Source organism: Zootoca vivipara, chromosome 2 (assembly GCF_965207765.1).
Source record: "Zootoca vivipara chromosome 2, rZooViv2.hap1.1, whole genome shotgun sequence".
NCBI classification, from domain to species: Eukaryota; Metazoa; Chordata; class Lepidosauria; order Squamata; family Lacertidae; genus Zootoca; species Zootoca vivipara.
The window spans coordinates 120046375-120070866 of NC_142584.1; the positions used below are offsets into that span (position 1 = coordinate 120046375).

The 24492-nt window shown below is 46.5% G+C and overlaps 1 protein-coding gene and 1 pseudogene across 2 annotated transcripts; both read left to right on the forward strand.

Annotated features, from left to right (window-relative positions):
- Window positions 1-174: 174 nt before the first annotated feature.
- On the forward strand, window positions 175-5272 carry LOC132591199 (uncharacterized). The gene is given in 2 exon segments (XM_060268462.2): window positions 175-3711; window positions 3714-5272. Coding segments are annotated over 2 exon segments (2850 nt in total). The 5' UTR covers window positions 175-899; the 3' UTR covers window positions 3752-5272.
- Window positions 5273-9430: 4158 nt separating this feature from the next.
- LOC118081393 (uncharacterized) lies at window positions 9431-24173 on the forward strand (annotated as a pseudogene). The gene is made up of 2 exons (XR_015948528.1): window positions 9431-10853; window positions 20878-24173. The product of XR_015948528.1 is annotated as an uncharacterized LOC118081393 (transcript).
- Window positions 24174-24492: the final 319 nt, after the last annotated feature.

Here is a 24492-nt window from a genome sequence, read left to right on the forward strand (position 1 = left end):
GACTCGGCTTCCAACTTTAGGAAGGTGGCGTGGGGGCTCTCTGATGCTGCCAGATTCTGCCCGGGTCCTGGAACCACCTTCACAGCGATCTTTATATAAATAGTTTCTCCTTTCAGAAAGACACAGTGGAGATTCCCTAGTCCAATGTCAGGAGGCGGGTGCAAGATCAGGTGGCATATAATTATAGGAAATAGTAATTGGGTTGGATGTATTAATCTGGCCTTCCCAGCAGTCAGGCTCCAGCTGCTTTCCTTCTGCATCTCCAGATGCAAGGCTGATAGATTTTCCTACCTGAGCAGTCCTTCAGCCGACCACAAGCACCAAGCCTTCTCACTAGACTTATATATGGGTCTCCGAACATGGTCAACATGCACCTCTTGAGGCCAAAGGGACTGTGCGGGTGATTAATTAAGATCTAGGGGTCCAAGGGGATAAAATGTGGCCCAAGGGATGGAGGATTATTGTGCAGAGGATGAAGAACTTAATTATGAATTTAGGACCCTGATGAATAGTGGGCAGGTTCATGGACAAAGAGCAGCTCCCTTTCCTGTGAGAAACCTCGTTATTTAAAAAGCAAATCCCACAGTTCAACCGTATTCTAAGATAAAGCTTCTAAAACACATTACCATTATTTGGCATTCTTTCATTTGTATTTCCTAAAAACTGGGAACATATGGAGGAGAGAATATACAAGATGTTAAAATAAGAGCAGGTGCTAATTGATGTGTGTAATATTCCTTTCTTCTCTTCCTAGATTTCCTCCCCCCCCCCCGCCCCGGTCGAAAGAAGACAATGGAGAAGGCAGTCAAAATTTTGGTGGGCCATGTCCAATGGGAATAACAAAGAAGTAATTGAAATTTGTGGAGTGTGGAAAGAGAGAGGATAAACAATTTAAAAGTATGGAGTGTGGAAAGAGCTTCACTGACAGTGGAACACTTAGAAAACATCAACGGACTCACACTGGGGAGAAACCATTTAAATGCATGGAGTGTGGAAAAAGCTTTGGTTGGAGTTCAAACCTCCGTATACATAAACACACTCACACAGGGGAGAAACCATATAAATGTATGGAGTGTGGAAGGAGCTTCAGGCAGATTGGACACCTTAGAAACCATCAACGAACCCACACAGGGGAAAAACCATTTGAATGCATGGAGTGTGGAAGGAGCTTCATTGAGAGTGGAAAGCTTAGAATTCATCAACAAACTCACACAGGGGAGAAACCATTTATATGCATAGAATGTGGGAAGAGTTTCAGACACAGTGGAAGCCTTAAAATCCATCAACAGGTTCACACAGGAGAGAAACCATTTATATGTATGAAGTGTGGGAAGAGCTTCAGTTATAGCAGAACACTTAGAAAGCACCAATGGACTCACTCAGGAGAGAAACCATTTAAATGCATGGAGTGTGGAAAGAGCTTCAGTGAGAGTGGAAAACTTAGAATTCATCAACGGACTCACACGGGGGAGAAACCATTTAACTGTATGGAATGTGGAAAGAGCTTCACTTATAGTGCAGCACTAAAAAGACATAAATGGTCTCACACAGGGGAGAAACCATTTAAATGCATGGAATGTGGAAAAAACTTTATTGATAGTAGAACACTTAGAATCCACCATCAAACTCACACAGGGGAAAAACCATTTGAATGTATGGAGTGTGGAAAGAGCTTCACTTACAGTGGATCACTAAAAAAACACCAACGGATTCACACGGGGGAGAAACCATTTAAATGCATGGAGTGCGGAAAGAGCTTCATCGACAGTGGAACACTTAGAATCCATCATCAAACTCACACAGGGGAGAAACCATTTAAGTGCATGGAATGTGGGAAGAGCTTCAGTCGGAGTGGAGACCTGAATTCACATAATCAAACTCACACAGGGGAGAAACCATTTAAATGCATGGACTGTGGAAAGAGCTTCACTGATAGTAGAACATTTAGAAGACATAAAGCAACTCACACAGGTGAGAAACAATTTACATGCATGGAATGTGGGAAGTGCTTCAGTCAGAGTGGAAGCCTTAGAATCCATCAACGGGTTCACACAGGGGAGAAACCATTTAACTGTATGCAGTGTGGAAAGAGCTTCACTTATAGTAATGAACTAAGAAGACATCAATGGATTCACACAGGGGAGAAACCATTTAAATGCATGGAGTGCGGAAAGAGCTTCATTGACAGTGGAACACTTAGAATCCATCATCAAACTCACACAGGGGATAAACCATTTAAATGCATGGACTGTGGAAAGTGCTTCAGTCAGACTGGACAGCTTAGAATTCATCAACGGACTCACACAGGAGAGAAACCATTTAAATGTGTGGAATGTGGAAAGTGCTTCAGTCAGAGTGGAAAGCTTAGAATTCATCAACGGACTCACACAGGAGAGAAACCATTTAAATGCATGGAATGTGGAAAGTGCTTCAGTCGTGGTGAAGACCTGAATTTGCATCATCAGACTCACACAGGAGAGAAACCATTTAAATGCATGGAGTGTGGAAAGAGCTTCAGTCACAGTGGACAACTTAGAATTCATCAACGGACTCACACAGGAGTTAAACCATTTAAATGCATGGAATGTGGAAAGTGCTTCAGTCAGAGTGGACAGCTTAGAATTCATCAACGGACTCACACAGGACTTAAACCATTTAAATGCATGGAATGTGGAAAGTGCTTCAGTCAGAGTGGACAGCTTAGAATTCATCAACAGACTCACACAGGAGAGAAACCATTTAAATGCATGGAATGTGGAAAGTGCTTCAGTCGTGGTGGAGACCTGAATTTGCATCATCAGACTCACACAGGAGAGAAACCATTTAAATGCATGGAGTGTGGAAAGAGCTTCAGTCGCAGTGAACAGCTTAGAATTCATCAACGGAGTCACACAGGGGAGAAACCATTTAAATGTATGGACTGTGGAAAGAGCCTCACTACTAGTCGAAACCTTAGAATTCATCAATGGACTCACACAGGGCAGAAACCATTTAAATGCATGGACTGTGGAAAGAGCTTCACTATTAGTCGAAACCTTAGAATTCATCAATGGACTCACACAGGGAAGAAACCATTTAAATGCATGGACTGTGGAAAGAGCTTCACTACTAGTCGAAACCTTAGAATTCATCAATGGACTCACACAGGAGAGAAACCATTTAAATGCATGGAGTGTGGAAAGAGCTTCAGTCAGAATGGAGACCTTAGAAACCATCAACGGACGCACACAGGAGAGAAACCATTTAAATGTATGGAATGTGGAAAGAGCTTCACTTGGGGTAGAACACTTAGAATTCATAAACTGAGTCACACAGGAGAGAAACCATTTAAATGCATGGAGTGTGGAAAGAGCTTCAGTCATAGTAGACTGCTTAAAAATCATCAACGGACTCACACGGGGGAGAAACCATTTAAATGCATGGAATGTGGAAAGTGCTTCAGTTACAGTGGACACCTTAGAATTCATGAACGGACTCACACGGGGGAGAAACCATTTAAATGCATGGAGTGTGGAAAGTGCTTCATTGAGGGTGGAAAACTTAGGAGACATCAACGGAGTCACACGGGGGAGAAACCATTTAAATGCATGGAATGTGGAAAGTGCTTCAGTCAGAGTGGGAAGCTGAATTCACATCATCGAACACACACAGGAGAGAAACCATTTCAATGTATTGAGTGTGGAATGAGCTTCAGTCAGAGTGGACTTCTTACAAAACATCAACAAACTCATACAGGGGAGAAACCATATAAGTGTTAGGGAAGTGGATAGAGGTTCAGTTGTAGTGGAAGTCTTACAAACCATCTAAAGACTCTGAGGGGTAAGAGCTGTAAGAGTGGTAACAACAAGCCTTATGACTCAGTAGAGAGAGAGGGGGGGAGCCTTCTTTGTTATTCCTTGTGCCCTCAGTATTTCCTAACATCAGGGTCTTTTCCAGAGAGTCTGGAAAAGTTGTTACTACTAGTAGCTTAAACTCAGTGTTTGAACCAACTAGTTACAAAAGGTTCAAAACATGTCACGTGGTTTTCTCAGATTCCTGACCAAGATTATCATGAGACGTACTCACCAACAGTCAAATTTGAAAGCACCAGACTGTTGATGAAGCTTGCTGCTGAAGAAGGCATGACTGTTTCTCATCATGATGTGAATACTGTACTGTGTTTTTAATGGTGTTCTTGATGAGAATATTTATATACTACCACCAGATGGCGTACAAATAAAAAAGGGAATGGTATGCAAGTTAAAAAAATCTTTATATGGTCTAAAACAAATTGCTCGTTGCTGGCACACTAAACTAACTGATGTACTATTTTCATTAGGTTTTCAACAAGGAAAAGCAGATTCTTGTGTGTTTGTGAAAGAGTGTAATCAACAGAAACTGTATTGTGTGTGTTATGTTGATGATATTTTATTATTCCGGAAGGATGTAAACATCTACAGAAACACTCTTTCAAAATTGCAAAAGCATTTTGAAATGAAAGATTTAGGAGATGTAAGTAACTATCTCTAGAGGTTGAAAGAAACGAGAAAGGTGACATTTTGCTGCATCAAACTCGTAAAATCAATGATTTAATTGAAAGTTGAATCTAACTGATGGAAACGCTGTAGACACTCCCATGGTAACAGGTTATCAGCATGATACAAATGCTGAAGCTTTTTCTGACACTACAAGCTCAAGGTGTACCGGACCAGATATTGCCATTGCTGTGAATATACTTAGCAGATGTGTTAATAATCCAACAGTGCAAGATTTCAAGCCATTAAAACGCATTGTTAGGTACTTGAAGGGTAGTGTACATTACTGGTTAAGACTTACTAGTTAAAAGTCTGGAGGACTAGAAATCTATGCAGGTGCCAGTTTTGGCAGTGATACAACGGATGGCAAAAGTGTATCAGGTGTTTTTTATTTATCCAATCAAGGTTTGTTTGATTGGTCTTGCAGGAAACAAGCAACAGTGAGCATGAGTTCATGTGAAGCTGAACTTAATGCTTAAACTTTTTCACTCATGGGTGTAGAGTCGTTGCAACAACTATGTCAGGATGTGAGAGTGAAAGTTTCTTGTCCAATTCAGGTTTATCAGGACAACAAAGCCTGCATAGAGTTAATACATTCAGAAGGGTGCAAACAGAGAACGAAGCATTCACAAATTAAATTGCACCGGCCCAGAGAGTGTATTAAAAATGGAATTGTGAAAGTTTCATATATGTCAGGAAAGGAAATTTCAGCAGATGTGTTGACCAAAGCTGTTAATAAAAGAACAACTTGACATATATGTAAAGAAGTTACAATTGTGTTAGAATTTCATGAAGGTCGGAGTGAAAAGGGAGAGGTTGCTAGTATTTTCATCCACCCCTTTCTGTCAGTCTTATGACTCAGTAGAGGGGGGGGAGCCTATAGTTATATTTGTTTAGATTATTAAAATAAAAGAAGAATAAAAGCTGAACTTTATCTGTTTATTGGTGCTCACAGCTAGCAGTTGTGAGTCCAGATATATGATTAAAATCCATCAGATTCTGCTTTGGTTATTGTGGGATGCTTTTTATAGTGTAGAACCTGTTTCTCTCCGAGTTGACAGTTTTTCTCACATCAGCACCAGGAAATCCATCTTAAAGGCATGCAGCGTATGTGAGCTTCTGTTGTTTGTATGTAACGTTGTCTAGACATGTATTTAAAGTAATGAAGGTAACATTTCACAATAGTATGCATAATATAATATTGAATGCACTGTTAGATAGGGAGGGGGAGTGTGTGAGTCTGGAGTGTTGCTTCTGAATGAGGATGGACTGAGAGCGAACTGGTTTTGGTGTTTGGGGGAGGGAGTTGGAAATGTTTGTATCTGGGAATGGAGAGTTGCACAAAGTGGAGCTGAGAAACCCTCACCTTTTCTTTTGATTTATAGATAGATTGGGCATAGATATGTTTTGTGGCAGGAGAAATAAAAGGGGTTTTTACTGGCATAACCAGGAAAGGCTCTGTTCCTACCTGCACGTCTTGCATGAGGAGGGAAGGGGGCACAGGGAAGAAGGGGCCGTACCAGAGCATCTAAAAGCAATGTAAGGATGAGTATAATGTGGAAGGAGGTTCAGGTAGGTCCCAAACCGAGAGTGCTAAGGGTCAACTTCCTCCAAATCCACCAGCTGCCCCAAGGCAGGAGCCACCTCTGGGCCCAGAGGGTGGAAAGCCTCCCTCCACCTTTGAAACAGGACATGATCCAACAGAGTCCTCCTGGCAGCAGAGCACAATGTGTAATATTGACATAATTATCTTATTGTTGCTGTTGCCATCATGGACTGGCTGGATGCAGAGGAGGGGGGAGACCCCTATTTTCACTCTCCTAAATCTTCCACCATTCCTGCTTCATTGGGTTCCATGAGTTCTAGTTTTATGAAAAGGGGGGGGGGCTTTTCTCTATCCTCTTTCTCCATGCTATCTGATCAGTCGGTCCTTCCTTGTCGTCTCTCCAAACTAAAAGGTCCCAAATACTGATCTGTGCACAGTACTCCAAATGCGTTCACACCCTAGATCTGCATGAGACCTTTAGGATAGTGGCAGGTGTATGTTTTGCTAAATGCAAAATGGTTCTTTGATTCGATTCTGAAGCAATACAAGCACAAGTGAGTGAGACGTTTTACAGATTTTTTTTTTCTGAGCAGCAAGAAAAATATACGTCCCCATCTCAAGCTACCTGGGGGTCACTTCGGCACTGGCTACCCCCAGGTAGCTTGAGATGCAAACTCCTTATTGCCATGCTAAAAATCTAGATATTATATACAGGCTGTGCTCATGTTTTATGGCCAGACAGGCTTAGCTAGGCCACTCTGCATCAAAGGGTAAAAGCCAGGCCATACATCTCAGGCTTTTACTGAGCGGCGCATAGATAACACATCAAAGGCTGTTTATAAGACATAGAACATTGGAATGCAGAGCCAGATTTCCCTATCAGATCACTATCTCCTCAAAATACAAAAATCTTCCGCAATTAATCCATACAGTGTATTTCCAATCCCTTCCCTAAAGATCCCCAGCGTGGGATTTTTCCAAGCTACTGCACACGGGGTCAACATCTTCCCTGAGTTACCTAACATGACCCCAAGGTCTCGCTCCTGGTCCCTCACCTCCTCCCCATCAGCCTCTATGTGAAATTAATATTTTTTTGGCCCAACATGGATTTGTTTAATCTTGTTGACAATGAACTGGAACCCTGGCAGAACGAATGCATTATTATTATTATTATTATTATTATTATTATTATTATTATTACCACACCCATATATTACTTCCAGAAAATGTCAAACACACAAAAATGCCTCCAGAGGTCTTCCAAAAGTTATGTACTGTGGTACCTCTGGTTATAAACACCTCAGGTTACAAACACTTTAGGTTACAAACTCCGCTAATCTGGAAGTTGTACCTCGGGTTGAGAACTTTACCTCAGGATGAGAGCAGAAATAGAAATAGGAATAGTTTTATTGGCCAAGTACACCCAAAACATACTTGGAATTTTGCTTCGACTACATTGCAATGTAAATGTACCTTATACAAACACTCTTCCACTCACAATACAATACACAATACAAAAGGAACCGCCACCCATAACTGGCCTCCCCTTCTGCTACACAACTACGAATTTAACAATTTGATGGCACAAGGGGGGGAACTGTTCCTGTGCCTTTTTTGTGTATAGAGTCCTGTAGCGACATCCAGATGGAAGTAAATAAAACAGATTATGACCGGGATGCAAAGGATCTGCGGCAATTCCCTCTGCTCTCTTCCTAGCTCGGATAGTATAAAGTGTGGCACTGTGGGTTAAACCACTGAGCCTAGGGCTTGCTGATCAGAAGGTCAGCGGTTCGAATCCCTGTGACGGGGTGAGCTCCCGTTGCTCGGTCCCAGCTCCTGCCAACCTAGCAGTTCAAAAGCATGTCAAAATGCAAGTAGATAAATAGGAACCGCTACAGCGGGAAGGTAAACAGCGTTTCCATGTGCTGCTCTGGTTCACCAGAAGTGGCTTTGTCATGCTGGCCACATGACCTGGAAGCTATACGCCGGCTCCCTCGGCCAATAATGCGAGATGAGCGCCGTAACCCCAGAGTCGGTCACGACTGGACCTAATGGTCAGGGGTCCCTTTACCTTTTTTATTGTAGGCAAACTAGCACCAATTACCCTTTCTGCTATTCTTACTACTCGTTGTAGCCTTTTCTTGTCTTTCTTGAAGGCTGTGCCGTACCAGGCAGTAACAGAATTACAGAGAACAGTTTCAATGGTACCTCTGTATAATTGGATCAACACTTCTTGGGGCAATTTAAATTTTCTTAGTTGACACAAGAAATACATCCTCTGGTGGGCCTTTTTAATAATACTATTGATGTTGCCTGGCCATAGAGCCCAGGAACTTAAAGGACTCTACTACTACAACCCTATTACCGAGGATGGAAAGATGGAATAGTGCCTTCTGAAATCAATTACCATTTCCACTTTCTTTTGGGCATTTAGCGCCAAATTATTCCTGCTGCACCACGAAGCAAGCTGTCTTCTTCCTGCCTATATGCAGATTCATCGTTCTCCCGGATAAGCCCAATAACTGTTGTATCATCTGCAGATTTCAAGATCTTAACCGATGGATCAGTTGAGCTGCAGTCATTTGTGTATAGAGAGAAAAGCAGGGGGGAGAGCACACACCCCTGGGGAGCACCTGTACTGATGGTATTGTTGCTCGATATAATTTTTCCCAGCCTCATCCGCTGCCTCCTGTTCGTTAAACCGATAAAACAACAACAGGACATAACAACAGGTGGTCGGCTTGTGTGCATCGAGAGCATTTTATGCTTGAGTGCCATAGCTATTTCGAGAACATTGCATGCTGCTTAAGATGAAAGTTGCACTAGTTACAGACAATTGAAATGAAGTTTTACAGTTTTATAGCCTTTGGTCAAGAGTCCAGTTACTGGCCAGGGCTGGCCATATGCCTCAGAAGCACACTCTTCTCTCCCTCCACAAACCTCCCAATTATGTGGCCCCTCTTCCTTCTCCTCTCCAGGCCATCTCTCTTCCGAAAATGTGGATGGAGACACTTCCCCTCTAACCTTGCCTCTCTTTCCTTTCTCTTTCCTTTCCTCTCTAGGAAGTGGAGCTCATTGATGCTGGGGAAGGAATGAGTGGCAAAAGGGGATTCTTCCTTTACCCCCTCTCCCATAAAATATAATTTTCCTTCCCTCCAAACCAGCTCTATAATTCCATTTTTTTTCCTGAAAAGGTCTCAGGTTCCATGCCCGGCAGCGGCACAGAAAAGACTCCCCCCCCCAATCTCTGAAAAGACTCCTCGGGGCATGAAAGTAAATAGGCGGGGGGTGGGTGGGTCCCTGACGGAGCCCCAAAGAGCAAGAGGCAAATGGCAACTCCGTCACATCTGCTTAGCACAGATGGAGGGGCTGCTCTAAGTCATGGAAGCCACTGGGGGGGATCCCCCAGGCATAACGTAGGAATGTTTCCAGCCTGGCACCCCGATGTCTTCATGACCCGTGCCTTGTAGACAGCGGGGACATATTCAGATATCTCGCAGAGTATAATGCAGATGGACTGAGGCAGAGGTGTGTGCTATAAACTATGTTTATTACTAAGTATAAGGCAGAGCAAAAGAAAGCCCAAAGAAGAAAAAGACAATAAACGGAAACAGAGTACAGCAAACATCCATTCCGGTGATTCCAACCATCTGTGGGATGCATGAACACAGTATTGTGACTGCACAGTGAGAGGAATAGAAACCAACACTAAGGCCATAGCTCTTTGTTGTTTAGTCGTGTCCAACTCTTCGTGACCCCATGGACCATAGCACGCCAGGCACTCCTGTCTTCCACTGCCTCCCGCAGTTTGGTCGAACTCATGTTGGTAGCTTTGAGAACACTGTCCAGCCATCTCGTCCTCTGTCGTCCCCTTCTCCTAGTGCCCTCAATGTTTCCCAGCATCAGGGTCTTTTCCAGGGAGTCTTCTCTTCTCATGAGGTGGCCAAAGTATTGCAGCCTCAGCTTCACAATCTGTCCTTCCAGTGAGCACTCAGGGCTGATTTCCACTGCAAAAGCGGGGGTGACTCTGAAAAGGAGAGAACGCAGTCGCAGGCTGGGCAAAAATGGGTGAGTTTAGCCCCCTTTTCTTCAGGGTTTCAGGTCGCTGATAGAGCAGCAGAACCAGGAACTTCGCAGTCTGAGAAGGGGGGGGGGAGACGACTTTGAGAGGGTCGCTCTGCAACCAGGAGGAAGGCAGTGTTTAGAGGACTCTTTGTTTGAGGAGGGGGTTGAAATGCAAGGGAAGGGCAAGGGAGGGAAGACCAGACATTGCCACCCTTCCTGGATTCAGACTGAACAACTCGTAGCCAAGAGGATCTGGTGGACGGAGTGCTGCTGGCCCATCTCTGAGCTTCACGGAGGACCTTGGAAGGCAAACATGGGCGGAGGGAGGGAGGGAGGGCCCCCTGGCTTTCCTGGATCAGCCCCTCCCCCACTATCCTGATCCTAAGAAGTTGGGGGGGGGCTCATCTTCCTTGCTTTTCACACACACACCCCATCCCATGTCCCCACGGAGCCAGCCCCAAGAGCAGGAGGCCAAAGGCAGCGCCGTCCCGTCCGATTCCTATCCCAACACAAGGAGAGGCTGCTCTGGCAAGCGCATCCCAAAAGGAACCGGAAGTGTCACTGCTAAATGTGCCGAAAGTTTCTAGGCCGGAAGGGGGGCCAGAAGGGAAGTTTGGGGAGGGGAGGAGGGGCGTCACTGCAGACCCCCCCCCAACCCTTTTTATTGCGCATAAGGAAAGCGGAATAATCTGGAGCCAGGGAGGCGCAGGAGCAGAGAGGACCAAGAGGTAAAGAGGAAGAGTGGGATAATAGAAGGGGGAGATAAGGGGGGGGAGGGGAGGACAAAGAGACCCCCCTAAAGAAAGCGCCCTCCCTGGTGCCCATCGACAGGGGCCAGGATCCATGCGATCCAGGTGGGAAGTGGGGACCCAACACCTGCAGGGTTTGCCTTGCAAGATCTCCTTGGCAGCAGCACCGCCAAACTCCCCTTTCTCTTTCCTGGGGGGCCGAGAGATGCTCAGCTGCCCTGCACCCCCTTGGACGTCTTGGAGGGAAGGGAAAGCCGAGGACCCCCATCCCCAAGCAGGGCTGGGGGGTTGAGCTGAGGCCCCCAATTCTCCCGGTTTCCCCCTGGCAGGAATCCCTGGGGTCGTGGGGCGCCGGCTGGGTCCCTTTTGGCTGGGGAAAGGGAGAGAGGGAGTCCATGGAAGGGTTAAAGGGGGCGAGAGAGGCCTGGATAGAGACCCCCCTCCCCGTCTCCCTCCTTGCTCATCTGGCGAGGCCCCTCCGGATGGAGAGGTGGGGCCCTTGGGAGAGATTTGGAAAGAAGGGTGAGCCGGCCAGGGGGGCCTCTGGGCAAAGAGGAAACTCGGGGGTGGAGGGAGAAGGGCAGAGGAAGTTGGGAGGCTTAGGTAGGAAAGGAAGCATTCCTGGGGGAGGGATCGAAGCCATCTTGGAGAAAGAGAGAGAGACTTGGGGGCTGCCTGCCTTGACTTCGCCCTCCTGCCCAGGCATCTCCTTGGAGTAGACCAGGGAGAGATCCCTGAACAGGAGGCCTGATCCACCCACCCTCTCCTCCCTTGAAGCTCAGTCCTTGCCCTGCCATAAGTTCCAGGTCAGCTCCTGCATGGGGCGCTGGGGGCTGTTATAGGGAGTCTAACCATTGGGGGAAAGAGGAAAGGGAGGAAGCCCACTTTATTATTTCCTTTTTAAATTAAGATTTATTAAGATTTTCTGATACATATAAGGATCACACTTAACATTCACAAGAGAATACCATACAAATGAGGAAAAAATAAAAATAAAAAACATTAAAAAGAAACACACAAAAAACAATAAAGAAAATATATATAAAAAACAAATCTTATACTTATGACTTATTAATAACTTTGACTTCCCCGACCCTCCCTCTCCGAGTCTAATTAAATCCCACAAATACCGGTACAGCTATTCATACTTAAACAAAAAATAAAATTAAAAAATAAAGAGGAGAACATTTCAATATCATTCCTAATAACATTCTATTTTTGCCATTAATCTCGTAACTAACTTCGTATTTTTAATCCCTTTAGCCTATAATTTCCCCCCACAAGTACTCCATTCCTTCCTTTACTATTTTCACTATCCCTTTTAACATCAAATAAAAAGTTTTTCATCCCTCCTTCCCCTGGTTGCCAATTCTCCAGATGCCTAGACAAGTTCCATTAATACCTTTCCACTTCCAGACCGTCTCAATCCATCCACTCGATACATTCACCCATATTCTCACCCCACACCAGCTTTGATCCAATTCAGCCCACCCCCCTCCCTCACCATGCACTGCTGTCTGACTGATTCTTTAATCCATACCCACCGCCATCCTTTCTTTAATTTCCCATACAGATATTTCCCCTGTTTATCTCCCCAGATGGTTGGTTTATTTCCTGGATTTTGCTTCCCCACTCTCACTGGGGGAGCATCCTTCCAGATCTTCTCGTCAGGGGCCCCTAATATCCCCCATAGTTCCTGTGTAGCCCCTCTCACTGGCTGCACACAGTTCAAGTCCTTTGCCTCCTGTTGATTCTCAACTTTGTTGGGTTGATTAAGTCCATCAAAATCCTTTTCTTCTTCCTGTGGCAGATGCTTTTTCAAAAGTTCAAAAAGTTCTACTCTTTCCTTTCTGGCCTCCCTTAGCTCATCCAGTGTCTCATATAATTGTTCCAGAACATACTGCATGCCATTGTATTCCCAGCCAGATGGCGATGTTATGTCTTCTTCCATGTCAAGTCCCAAATTTCACAAGATAAGACATGAGCTTAATTTTAAAAGATGATGCTGTTAAGGTGCTACACCCAATATGCCAGCAAGTTTGGAAAACTCAGCAATGGCCAGAGGATTGGAGAAGATCAGTCTACATGCCAATTCCAAAGAAGGGCAGTGCCAAAGAATGCTCCAACTACCGCACAATTGCGCTCATTTCACACGCTAGCAAGGTTATGCTTAAAATTCTACAAGGCAGGCTTAGGCAGTATGTGGACCGAGAACTCCCAGAAGTGCAAGCTGGATTTCGAAAGGGCAGAGGAACCAGAGACCAAATAGCAAACATGCGCTGGATTATGGAGAAAGCTAGAGAGTTCCAGAAAAACGTCTACTTCTGCTTCATTGACTATGCAAAAGCCTTTGACTGTGTCGACCACAGCAAACTTTGGCAAGTTCTTAAAGAAATGGGAGTGCCTGATCACCTCATCTGTCTCCTGAGAAATCTCTATGTGGGACAAGAAGCTACAGTTAGAACTGGATATGGAACAACTGATTGGTTCAAAATTGGGAAAGGAGTACGACAAGGTTGTGTATTGTCTCCCTGCTTATTTAACTTATATGCAGAATTCATCATGCGAAAGGCTGGACTAGATGAATCCCAAACCGGAATTAAGATTGCCGGAAGAAATATCAACAACCTCAGATATGCAGATGACACAACCTTGATGGCAGAAAGCGAGGAGGAATTAAAGAACCTTTTAATGAGGGTGAAAGAGGAGAGCGCAAAATATGGTCTGAAGCTCAACATCAAAAAAACCAAGATCATGGCCACTGGTTCCATCACCTCCTGGCAAATAGAAGGGGAAGAAATGGAGGCAGTGAGAGATTTTACTTTCTTGGGCTCCTTGATCACTGCAGATGGTGACAGCAGTCACGAAATTAAAAGACGCCTGCTTCTTGGGAGAAAAGCAATGACAAACCTAGACAGCATCTTAAAAAGCAGAGACATCACCTTGCCGACAAAGGTCCGTATAGTTAAAGCTATGGTTTTCCCAGTAGTGATGTATGGAAGTGAGAGCTGGACCATAAAGAAGGCTGATCGCCGAAGAATTGATGCTTTTGAATTATGGTGCTGGAGGAGACTCTTGAGAGTCCCATGGACTGCAAGAAGATCAAACCTATCCATTCTTAAGGAAATCAGCCCTGAGTGCTCCCTGGAAGGACAGATCGTGAAGCTGAGGCTCCAATACTTTGGCCACCTCATGAGAAGAGAAGAATCCTTGGAAAAGACCCTGATGTTGGGAAAGATGGAGGGCACTAGGAGAAGGGGACGACAGAGGACAAGATGGTTGGACAGTGTTCTCGAAGCTACGAACATGAGTTTGACCAAACTGCGGGAGGCAGTGCAAGACAGGAGTGCCTGGCGTGCTATGGTCCATGGGGTCACGAAGAGTCGGACACGACTAAACGACTAAACAACAAAACAACAAGACATGAGCTGCAGGATCCAAGATGGTGCTAATTCTTACATCCCGAAATTCATTCTTAAAGTTTTTATCTGGGCTGGTTATAAATCTAATTCCACTCTATTCTGCTCTGTTAAATCCAATTCCTGAAGAGAAAAAGCTCCCAGCCCTTTTATCTTGATAGTTTTAACACTAGAGTTTGACAGTTTGCAACAGTCACAGGCTTCCTTTCTTTCCCTTTATGTCGTCACAATTGGAACTAATCCAAGCCTCCTGGAGCTGGCTCCCAGCTTGCAGAAGATTCACACTTAAATCTTCAATTTTTGCAGGTTTTCTTTGCTTTTTAAAGCCTCCCCGTGCCCTGCAGCATACAGGGAGGATTCTAGGTCCGCTTATTGGAGAAATTGAAAGCTTCCTGTCTAGCGTCTCGGCTGCAGGCAAGCTTGCTGCTTCACAGTCACTCAGTGGGGGGGGGGGAATCGACCTCCGTTTTTTTTAAATCCCTTCCCCTGGCCAAATTCTTTCCAAATTTAATTTCAGATGTACTTACAGTTCAATCTTTAATTTTGGGAGGTCTCTGCTGCTCAAAAATAGCGTCGGCACTGGAGCTTCGCGCTGAGTAAGTAGCGGTATACCCAAGACTCCTCTCCACTCTGCCTGCTCTCGGGGGCTCTTTTCCGAGCTTCCCGGGCAGCGAAGGAGATTATGGAGCACTGCTGGTTCTCACGTCTTCCAGAAAGCCCAATCTGGAGTTTTTCTGGGGGGGCCACTTCGCCCTAATGGCTCCCCCCCTCCTAAACAGCGCAGGGACCTCGGAGACCGAGAAATCCCCTGACGATTGCTGGTGGCAGCAGAGCGGAAGTCCCACTTTATTATTTCCGCCCTTTGAGGCTTCTGTCTTGGCAACTACAGTCTCACCCACATGCCTGTATTTCTGTGGAGAAGCATCTAAAGGGTTCCTACCCAGAGATACCTGTGCCCAACTCCTTCTCTCCATTCCACCAGGTTTCCATTATTGCCACTATTTCAGATCTCTTAAATCTGTGGGACTTACAATGTTGTTGTTGTTGTTCTTGCTCTTGCTCTTGTTCCTGTTGTTATGCTGCCCAGGTGCTGCCCAGGACTCTCTCCTGCTGTGAGTGCCCACAGGCCCTGTCCCTACCTCTCTCCACCTGGTTTAGGGCGGGGCCTGGAAGGCCTCATAAAGGACTGCTGCCGCTGCTCTGCTGCTGGTGCTGCCCAGGACTCTCTCCTGCTGTGAGTGCCCACAGGCCCTGTCCCTGCCTCCTTCCACCTGGTCTAGGGCGGGGCCTGGAAGGCCTCATAAAGGACTGCTGCCGCTGCTCTGCTGCTGGTGCTGCCCAGGACTCTCTCCTGCTGTGAGTGCCCACAGGCCCTGTCCCTACCTCTCTCCACCTGGTTTAGGGCGGGGCCTGGAAGGCCTCATAAAGGACTGCTGCCGCTGCTCTGCTGCTGGTGCTGCCCAGGACTCTCTCCTGCTGTGAGTGCCCACAGGCCCTGTCCCTACCTCTCTCCACCTGGTTTAGGGCGGGGCCTGGAAGGCCTCATAAAGGACTGCTGCCGCTGCTCTGCTGCTGGTGCTGCCCAGGACTCTCTCCTGCTGTGAGTGCCCACAGGCCCTGTCCCTACCTCTCTCCACCTGGTTTAGGGCGGGGCCTGGAAGGCCTCATAAAGGACTGCTGCCGCTGCTCTGCTGCTGGTGCTGCCCAGGACTCTCTCCTGCTGTGAGTGCCCACAGGCCCTGTCCCTGCCTCCTTCCACCTGGTCTAGGGCGGGGCCTGGAAGGCCTCATAAAGGACTGCTGCCGCCGCTCTGCTGCTGGTGCTGCCCAGGGGAACTTGAAACAGCACAGAGTCCTTTTTAAAATGCCTTTTAAAGAATTTTTAATGTTTTTATCTTCTTTGGGGTGGTAGGTGGGAGGGATTTTTAGTTGGGTGTGGGAATCTGTTAAATTTTAGTGTATTTGTAATTTTTATTGTTTTTGGTTTTATTGTTTTATTGTGTTTGGGGTGGTAGGTGGGAGGGATTTTTAGTTGGGGGTGGGAATCTGTTAAATTTTAGTGTATTTGTAATTTTTATTGTTTTTGGTTTTATTGTTTTATTGTCTTTTTTGTGTTCTTCTTTTGTTGAGTTCTTTGCTGTTTTTTAGAGGTTTTATTTTGTTTTTAAGGGGAGGGGTCAGAGCTGCCCGGGAGGGGGTCCCAGCAAGCAAAATGGCTGGGGCAGATTCCACAGGGGGGTGTGCACTGGAACAACCGATCTCAGTGGTCACGGGTAGGAGGAGGAGTTACGCTAAGACCAGACCATGTCATTACCGAGGAGGCAGACTTAGTCGTTGTCTGAGGACTATCCCTGCCTCCAGGTCTGGTCCTGACCGGACGGATACTGGAATCAGCAAGGGATACCCACATGACCTGAAGGTGCTGCTGTGCAATGCCAGGTCGATGATGAATAAGACCACCGCCATTCACGACCTGATTGTGGATGGAGGATTTGACCTGGCATGTGTGACAGAGACCTGGTTGGAGGAAGCCGATGGGCCCGTTCTTGGCGCTGCTTGCCCACCAGGTTTCTCTTATGCACAGCAACCCAGGCCATCTGGGCGGGGAGGGGGGGTTGCAGTGATTTTTAGGAAGTCATTAGTTTGCACCAGGCGTCCTATTGGGAAGACCCAGTTCTCTGAGTGCATGTTCTGGAAGTTGGGCAATAGAGGCAGTACAGGATTCCTTTTGGTGTACCGACCTCCCCGCTGCACCAAGGATTCCCTGCCCGAGCTGCTTCAGGTCGTGTCGGATGTGCTCCTGGAGACACCTAGCTTGGTTGTCTTAGGGGATTTTAACATCCATGCCGACACGACCTTACAAGGAGCCGCTCGGGACTTCGTGGAAAGCATGGCCACCATGGGGCTGTCCCTGAATAAGTCTGGCCCAACTCATAGCCGCGGACATGCCTTGGACTTGGTGTTTACCTCTATGGATGTTGGTGATCTGACATTAAGTAAAAGCGAAACAAAAGAAGTGCCATGGTCAGATCACTTTCTGGTGCAACTGGACTTCTCCGCAACCCTTCCCCTCTGCAGGGAGGTGGGACCGATTCGGATGGTCCGCCCCCGCTACTTAATGGATCCAATTGGCTTCCAAAGAGTGGTAGGGGATGTTTTATCCCATGTCGATGGCCTTTCAGCTGATTCCCTGGTGGCCCGCTGGAATGCGGAGTTAACCAGCGCTATTGACTGTCTGGCTCCGAAGCGCCCTCTCAGATTGCATGGAGCCCGGACAGCCCCGTGGTTTTCCCCGGCGCTGAGGGCAATGAAACAGTCGTTGAGACGGCTAGAGCGCCGGTGGCGGAAAACTCATTTTGAATCAGACCGGACACGGGCTAGAGCTCAACTTCGAGCCTACCAAGTGGCAATGGCGACGGCGAAGAGGACCTTCTTCACCGTCTCCATCGCATCTGCAGAAAACAGCAGCAGGAGACTCTTCCAGGTGGTTCGCAATTTAGCGGAACCACCTGCTCCATCCGGGCCCAGTACGGGCCACATGATCTCCTGCAATGATTTTGCAAAGTTTTTTGCAGATAAAGTCGCTCAGATTCGGGAAGAGGTAGACTCCACCGTGGGAGCAGGGCCGGGGCGGGGGAGTGCTAGAGTCCTGTCTAGTCAAGTTTTGTGGGATCAATTTCAATCTGTTACCTCCGAGGATGTGGACAGGCTGCTTAGACGAATGAAACCAACCACCTGTCTCCTTGATCCTTGCCCATCCTGGCTTATAAAAGCTAGCCAGGAAGGGCTGGGCGATGGGCTTCGCGGGTTGGTAAATGCTTCTCTCCATGAGGGAGCCTTCCCAGACCCGCTGAAAGAGGCGGTTATTAAACCGCTTCTTAAAAAACCATCTTTAGATCCGGCCAATATGGCCAACTATCGCCCAGTCTCAAATCTTCCATTCTTGGGCAAAGTGATTGAGCGAGTGGTTGCGGAACAACTCCAGGCACGCCTGGAAGAAGCGGACCATTTGGATCCCTTCCAGTCAGGATTCAGGCCTCATCATGGGACTGAAACTGCCTTGGTCGCGCTGGTCGATGATCTCCGGCGGGCTAGGGACAAAGGTAAGAGCTGTTTCCTTGTTCTGCTGGATCTCTCAGCGGCTTTTGACACCATCGACCATAACATCCTTCTGGACCGTCTAGAGGGCTTGGGAGCTGGGGGCACTGTCATGCAGTGGTTCCGCTCCTTCCTCCTGGGCCGTGTTCAGAAAGTGGTGGTGGGGGATGAGTGTTCAGACCCCTGGGCGCTCACTTGTGGGGTGCCTCAGGGTTCTGTCCTCTCCCCCATGCTTTTTAACATCTATATGCAGCCGCTGGGAGAGATCATCAGGGGGTTTGGGCTGGGTGTCCATCAGTATGCTGATGATACCCAGCTCTACCTCTCTTTTAAATCAGAACCAGTGAAGGCGGTGAAGGTCCTGTGTGAGTGCTTGGAGGCGGTTGGAGGATGGATGGCGGCTAACAGATTGAGATTGAATCCTGACAAGACAGAAGTACTGTTTGTGGGGGACAGGAGGCGGGCGGGTGTGGAGGACTCCCTGGTCCTGAATGGGGTAACTGTGCCCCTGAAAGACCAGGTGCGCAGCCTGGGAGTCATTTTAGACTCACAGCTGTCCATGGAGGCACAGGTCAACTCCGTGTCCAGGGCAGCTGTTTATCAGCTCCATCTGGTACGCAGGCTGAGTCCCTACCTGCCCACTGACTGTCTCTCCAGAGTGGTGCATGCTCTAGTTATCTCTCGCTTGGACTACTGCAATGCGCTCTACGTGGGGCTACCTTTGAAGGTGACCCGGAAACTACAACTAATCCAGAATGCGGCAGCTAGACTGGTGACTGGGAGCGGCCGCCGAGATCACATAACACCGGTCCTAAAAGACCTACATTGGCTCCCAGTACGTTTCCGAGCACAATTCAAAGTGTTGGTGTTGACCTTTAAAGCCCTAAACGGCCTCGGTCCGGTATACCTGAAGGAGCGTCTCCACCCCCATCGTTCTGCCCGGACACTGAGGTCCAGCTCCGAGGGCCTTCTGGCGGTTCCCTCATTACGAGAAGCCAAGTTACAGGGAACCAGGCAGAGGGCCTTCTCGGTAGTGGCACCCACCCTGTGGAATGCCCTCCCACTAGAGGTCAAAGAGAACAATTACCAGACCTTTAGAAGACATCTCAAGGCAGCCCTGTTTAGGGAAGCTTTTAATGTTTGATGGATTTCTGTATTTTAGAATTTCTGTTTTTTTTTGGAAGCCGCCCAGAGTGGCTGGGGGAACCCGGCCAGATGGGCGGGGTATAAATAATAAATTATTATTATTATTATTATTATGTTCCACGGTGACACTCCAAGGTCTTCTTTGTCACGTTTCCTATATTGGGGGGGGCAGAGAGAAGGCTGTTCTCAGGGCCTGCTCCACCGTGAGGGAGACTGAGGCAGCCCCCTCAGGCAGCAGATGCAGAGAGGGGCAAGGAGGGGACTGAGCTGAGTGCCCTTTGGCCTGCCCTGATTTCACCCTCTATCCTCTCATCCAGTAGAAGGTGCTGTCCCATTGCCAGTGTCCTAGACACAATGCAGCAGTCTCGGGAAGTCAGTGGTGCAGGATGATTTGGGAATGTGTGCAGTTGGACTATATAAGAAAGATGTTGGAGACAATGGAAGAAGGAGGAAATGAAATACAGATATTCAACATTTTCAGAAGAGGGGGAAGAAGGGGAAAGTGCGTCCCTCCAGATGAGATTCCCATCGTCCCTGGCCATGGGCCATCCCTGCTTGGGCAGCTGGTATTTTGTGTCCAACCACATCTGGGGGGCCAGAGATGCCTCACATCAGCATAGAAGGTTCCTCTAGGGCTCAGTGTTACTTGGGAGTTGGTGGAATTGGATATTAGGGGTTCTTGAGATATTTTTTCAGGGATTATGATTGGTATCTAGACCCTAACACTATAAATCCAAAAAAATCTAAAAAATCTAGTAGCACCTTAGAGACCAACTAAAGTGCTACTGGAATTTATTTATATATGGTAAGTATGCACCTCCAGAGGCCAAAGGGGCTGTGCAGGTGATTAATTAAGATCTAGAAGTCAAAGGGGACAAAATGTGGCCCAAGGTTGTGGAGGATTATAGTGCAGAGGATGAAGAACTTCATGATGAATTTAGGATAAGGTTGCCAGTTCCCCCCCCCCAATGAATCTGGTGACATTTTTCAGCTTCAGTACAGAAAGATTTTGTCTGGGGACTGATTTGTAAAACTGGGGACTATCACTGGGAAACGGGGACATATAGTAGCCATAATTTGGGAACCGGATCAAAAGTGGTCAAATTTGTGGATATAGAGCAGCTCCCTTTCCTGTGAGAAACCACTTTATTTAAAAAGTAAATCCCACAGTTCAACCGTATTCTAAGATAATGCTTCTGAACTGCATTACCATTATTTGACATTATTTCATTTGTATTTCCTAAAAACTGGGAACACGGAGGACAAGAGAGATTGCACGAGATTTTAAAATAAGAGCACATGCTGATTGATGTCTGTAATATTCCATTCTTCTCCTCCCAGAAAACAAATAGGAGTTCCTCCCCTCTTCATCCCCCAAAGCAGACAATGGAGAAGACAGACAGAATTACGGGGGGCCACGTTCAATGGGAATAACGAAGAAACCATTTAAATACATGGAGTGTGAAAAGAGAGAGGAGAAGCAGATTGAAAGTATGGACTGTGAGAAGAGCTTCAGTGACAGTGGAACACTTAAAAAACATCAACGGACTCACACTGGGGAAAAACCCTTTAAATGCATGGAGTGTGGAAGGAGCTTCAGTAGAAGTGACAGCCTTAATTTACATAATCAAACTCACACGGGGGAGAAACCATTTGAATGCATGGAATGTGGAAAGAGCTTCACTTCAAATGGAACACTTAGAATTCATCAACAAACTCACACAGGGGAGAAACCATTTAAATGCATGGAGTGTGGAAAGAGCTTCACTTTGAATGTAACACTTAGAATTCATCAACGGACTCACACAGGGGAGAAACCATTTAAATGTATGGAGTGTGGAAAGAGCTTCAGTCAGAGTGGACACCTTAGAAATCATCAACGGACTCACATGGGGGAGAAACCATTTAAATGTATGGAGTGTGGAAAGAGCTTCAGTCAGAGTGGACAACTTAGAATTCATCAACGGAGTCACACTGGGGAAAAACCATTTGAATGCATGGAATGTGGAAAGAGCTTCACTTCAAATGGAACACTTAGAATTCATCAACAGACTCACACAGGGGAGAAACCATTTAAATGCATGGAGTGTGGAAAGAGCTTCACTTTGAATGTAACACTTAGAATTCATCAACGGACACACACAGGGGAGAAACCATTTAAATGTATGGAGTGTGGAAAGAGCTTCAGTCAGAGTGGACACCTTAGAAATCATCAACGGACTCACACGGGGGAGAAACCATTTAAATGCATGGAGTGTGGAAAGAGCTTCCATGACAGTGGAACACTTAGAAAACATCAATGGACTCACACTGGGGAAAAACCATTTAAATGCATGGAGTGTGGAAAGAGCTTCAGTCAGAGGGGAAAGCTTAGAGTTCATCAACGGACTCACACGGGGGAGAAACCATTTAAATGTATGGAGTGTGGAAAGAGCTTCAATGACAGTGGAACACTTGGAAAACATCAACGGACTCACACTGGGGAAAAACCATTTAAATGCATGGAGTGTGGAAAGAGCTTCAGTGAGAGTGGCAGCCTTAATTTACATAATCAAACTCACACAGGGGAAAAACCATTTGAATGTATGGAATGTGGAAAGAGCTTCACTTCGAATGGAACACTTAGAATTCATCAACGGACTCATACGGGGGAGAAACCATTTAAATGTATGGACTGTGAGAAGAGCTTCAGTGACAGTGGAACACTTAGAAAACATCAACGGACTCACACTGGGGAAAAACCCTTTAAATGCATGGAGTGTGGAAGGAGCTTCAGTAGAAGTGACAGCCTTAATTTACATAATCAAACTCACACGGGGGAGAAACCATTTAAATGTATGGAGTGTGGAAAGAGCTTCAGTCGGAGTGGACACCTTAGAAAACATCAACGGACTCACACTGGGGAAAAACCATCTAAATGCATGGAGTGTGGAAAGAGCTTCAGTCAGAGTGGACACCTTAGAAAACATCAACGGACTCACACTGGGGAAAAACCATTTAAATGCATGGAGTGTGGAAAGAGCTTCAGTGAGAGTGGCAGCCTTAATTTACATAATCAAACTCATACAGGAGAAAAACCATTTAAATGTATGGAGTGTGGAAAGAGCTTCAGTGAGAGTGGACACCTTATAATTCATCAACAGACTCACATGGGGGAAAACCATTTAAATGCATGGAGTGTGGAAAGAGCTTCACTTCGAATGTAACACTTAGAATTCATCAACGGACTCACACAGGGGAGAAACCATTTAAATGTATGGAGTGTGGAAAGAGCTTCAGTCAGAGTGGACACCTTAGAAATCATCAATGGACTCACACGGGGGAGAAACCATTTAAATGTATGGAGTGTGGAAAGAGCTTCAGTCAGAGTGGACACCTTAGAAAACATCAACGGACTCACACTGGGGAAAAACCATCTAAATGCATGTGGAAAGAGCTTCACTGAGAGTGGACTTCTTACAAAACATCAACGGACTCACACGGGGGAGAAACCATTTAAATGTATGGAGTGCAGGAATAGCTTCAGTCAGAGTGGACACCTTAGAATTCATCAACAGATTCACATGGGGGAGAAACCATTTAAATGCATGGAGTCCGGGAAGAGCTTCAGTCAGAGTGGAATACTTAGAATTCATCAACGGACTCACACAGGGGAGAAACAAATGTATGCAGTGTAGAAAGAGCTTCACTGAGAGTGGACTTCTTACAAAACATCAACAAACTCATACAGAGGAGAAACCATATGATAGGGAATAGGAGGGGGGGCACCTAAACAAGTTCCCAGTTCGTTACCAAGAATGATCCAGATGCCCTCATGGGAGCCCCATCCCACTCAACAACCCCACTTTGGAGTTACACCAACACCAGCACCCTGGAACCCTGCACGAGTACAAGCCCCGTATAAAAAATGCTGCCTTTCTTTCCATTCCCCGCTGTCTTTGACACTACGTTGCCATATTTCTGAATGAACGATACTGTGTACTCCTATCTCTGAATGAAGTTTTTATTTGAATAGAGACGCGCCTTAACCAATCAGGTCAATGCAATGGTTCTGCAGAGCCCAGCTCAGCTCAGCTCTGCATGCTTGAGTGAGCGCTGACAAGGTGTTGACAGGAGGACAATCGTTGACAGCGCATCAAAACCTTGATCCAATTAGAACTCACTACAATGTATCTAGCCCTCCCAGGCTGCGCTAAACTCCAGCGGTTTGTATTAGGAAAACAGGAACTGCTTAATAAATCATAGGAAATCAGTTCCTTGATGGATCTTCACCGTTCCACCACCATTTTGTAGCTCAGGCCTGGGTCTTCTAAGGATGCTGGGAACAGCCATAATCCTTCAAGCGGGAGCCCACGTAGCCAGGGCGATATCTTTCTGAATAATCCATGGTCCATCTGAAAGGAATCTCCTGTCATTCACTCTCCTCCGGTCTCACCTCTCTTCTATATCCTCTCATTGTGCAATCACAAGACTCTGTTGATGCATTCCAGCAAAAGACTATTGGAATCACGGGAGCGGATGTGATGCTATATTCTGTTTCCGTTTGTTGTTTTTTCTTCGGACTTCTCTCAGCGAGTGGAGACATGCTTTCTTTTGTTCTGCCTAACTCTTAGCAATAAAGTAGCCTGTAGCCACAACCCTGCCTCAATTCGTTGTGTTTACTCTGCAAGATTTATGGAACATGTGCCTGGTGTCAACAAAGCATGGGTCATGAGAAGACATTGGGGAAAGGCTGCGGATATTCCTGCGTTGTGCCTGGGGGATCGTTCCTCCCCCACAGTGGCCTGACATTTTGGTTATGGGCCCAGCTCGCTTCCAGAAACTTTGTTTTCATTCCCAATTTTACATTCTTTGGATTCAAGCTGGGATGCGATTGCTAGCCAGCAGTTAAATGTGGCACACGTCACAGCAGTCATTCAAAATGAAGCCGACAGGCGGAGTGCCTGGTTCATTGCT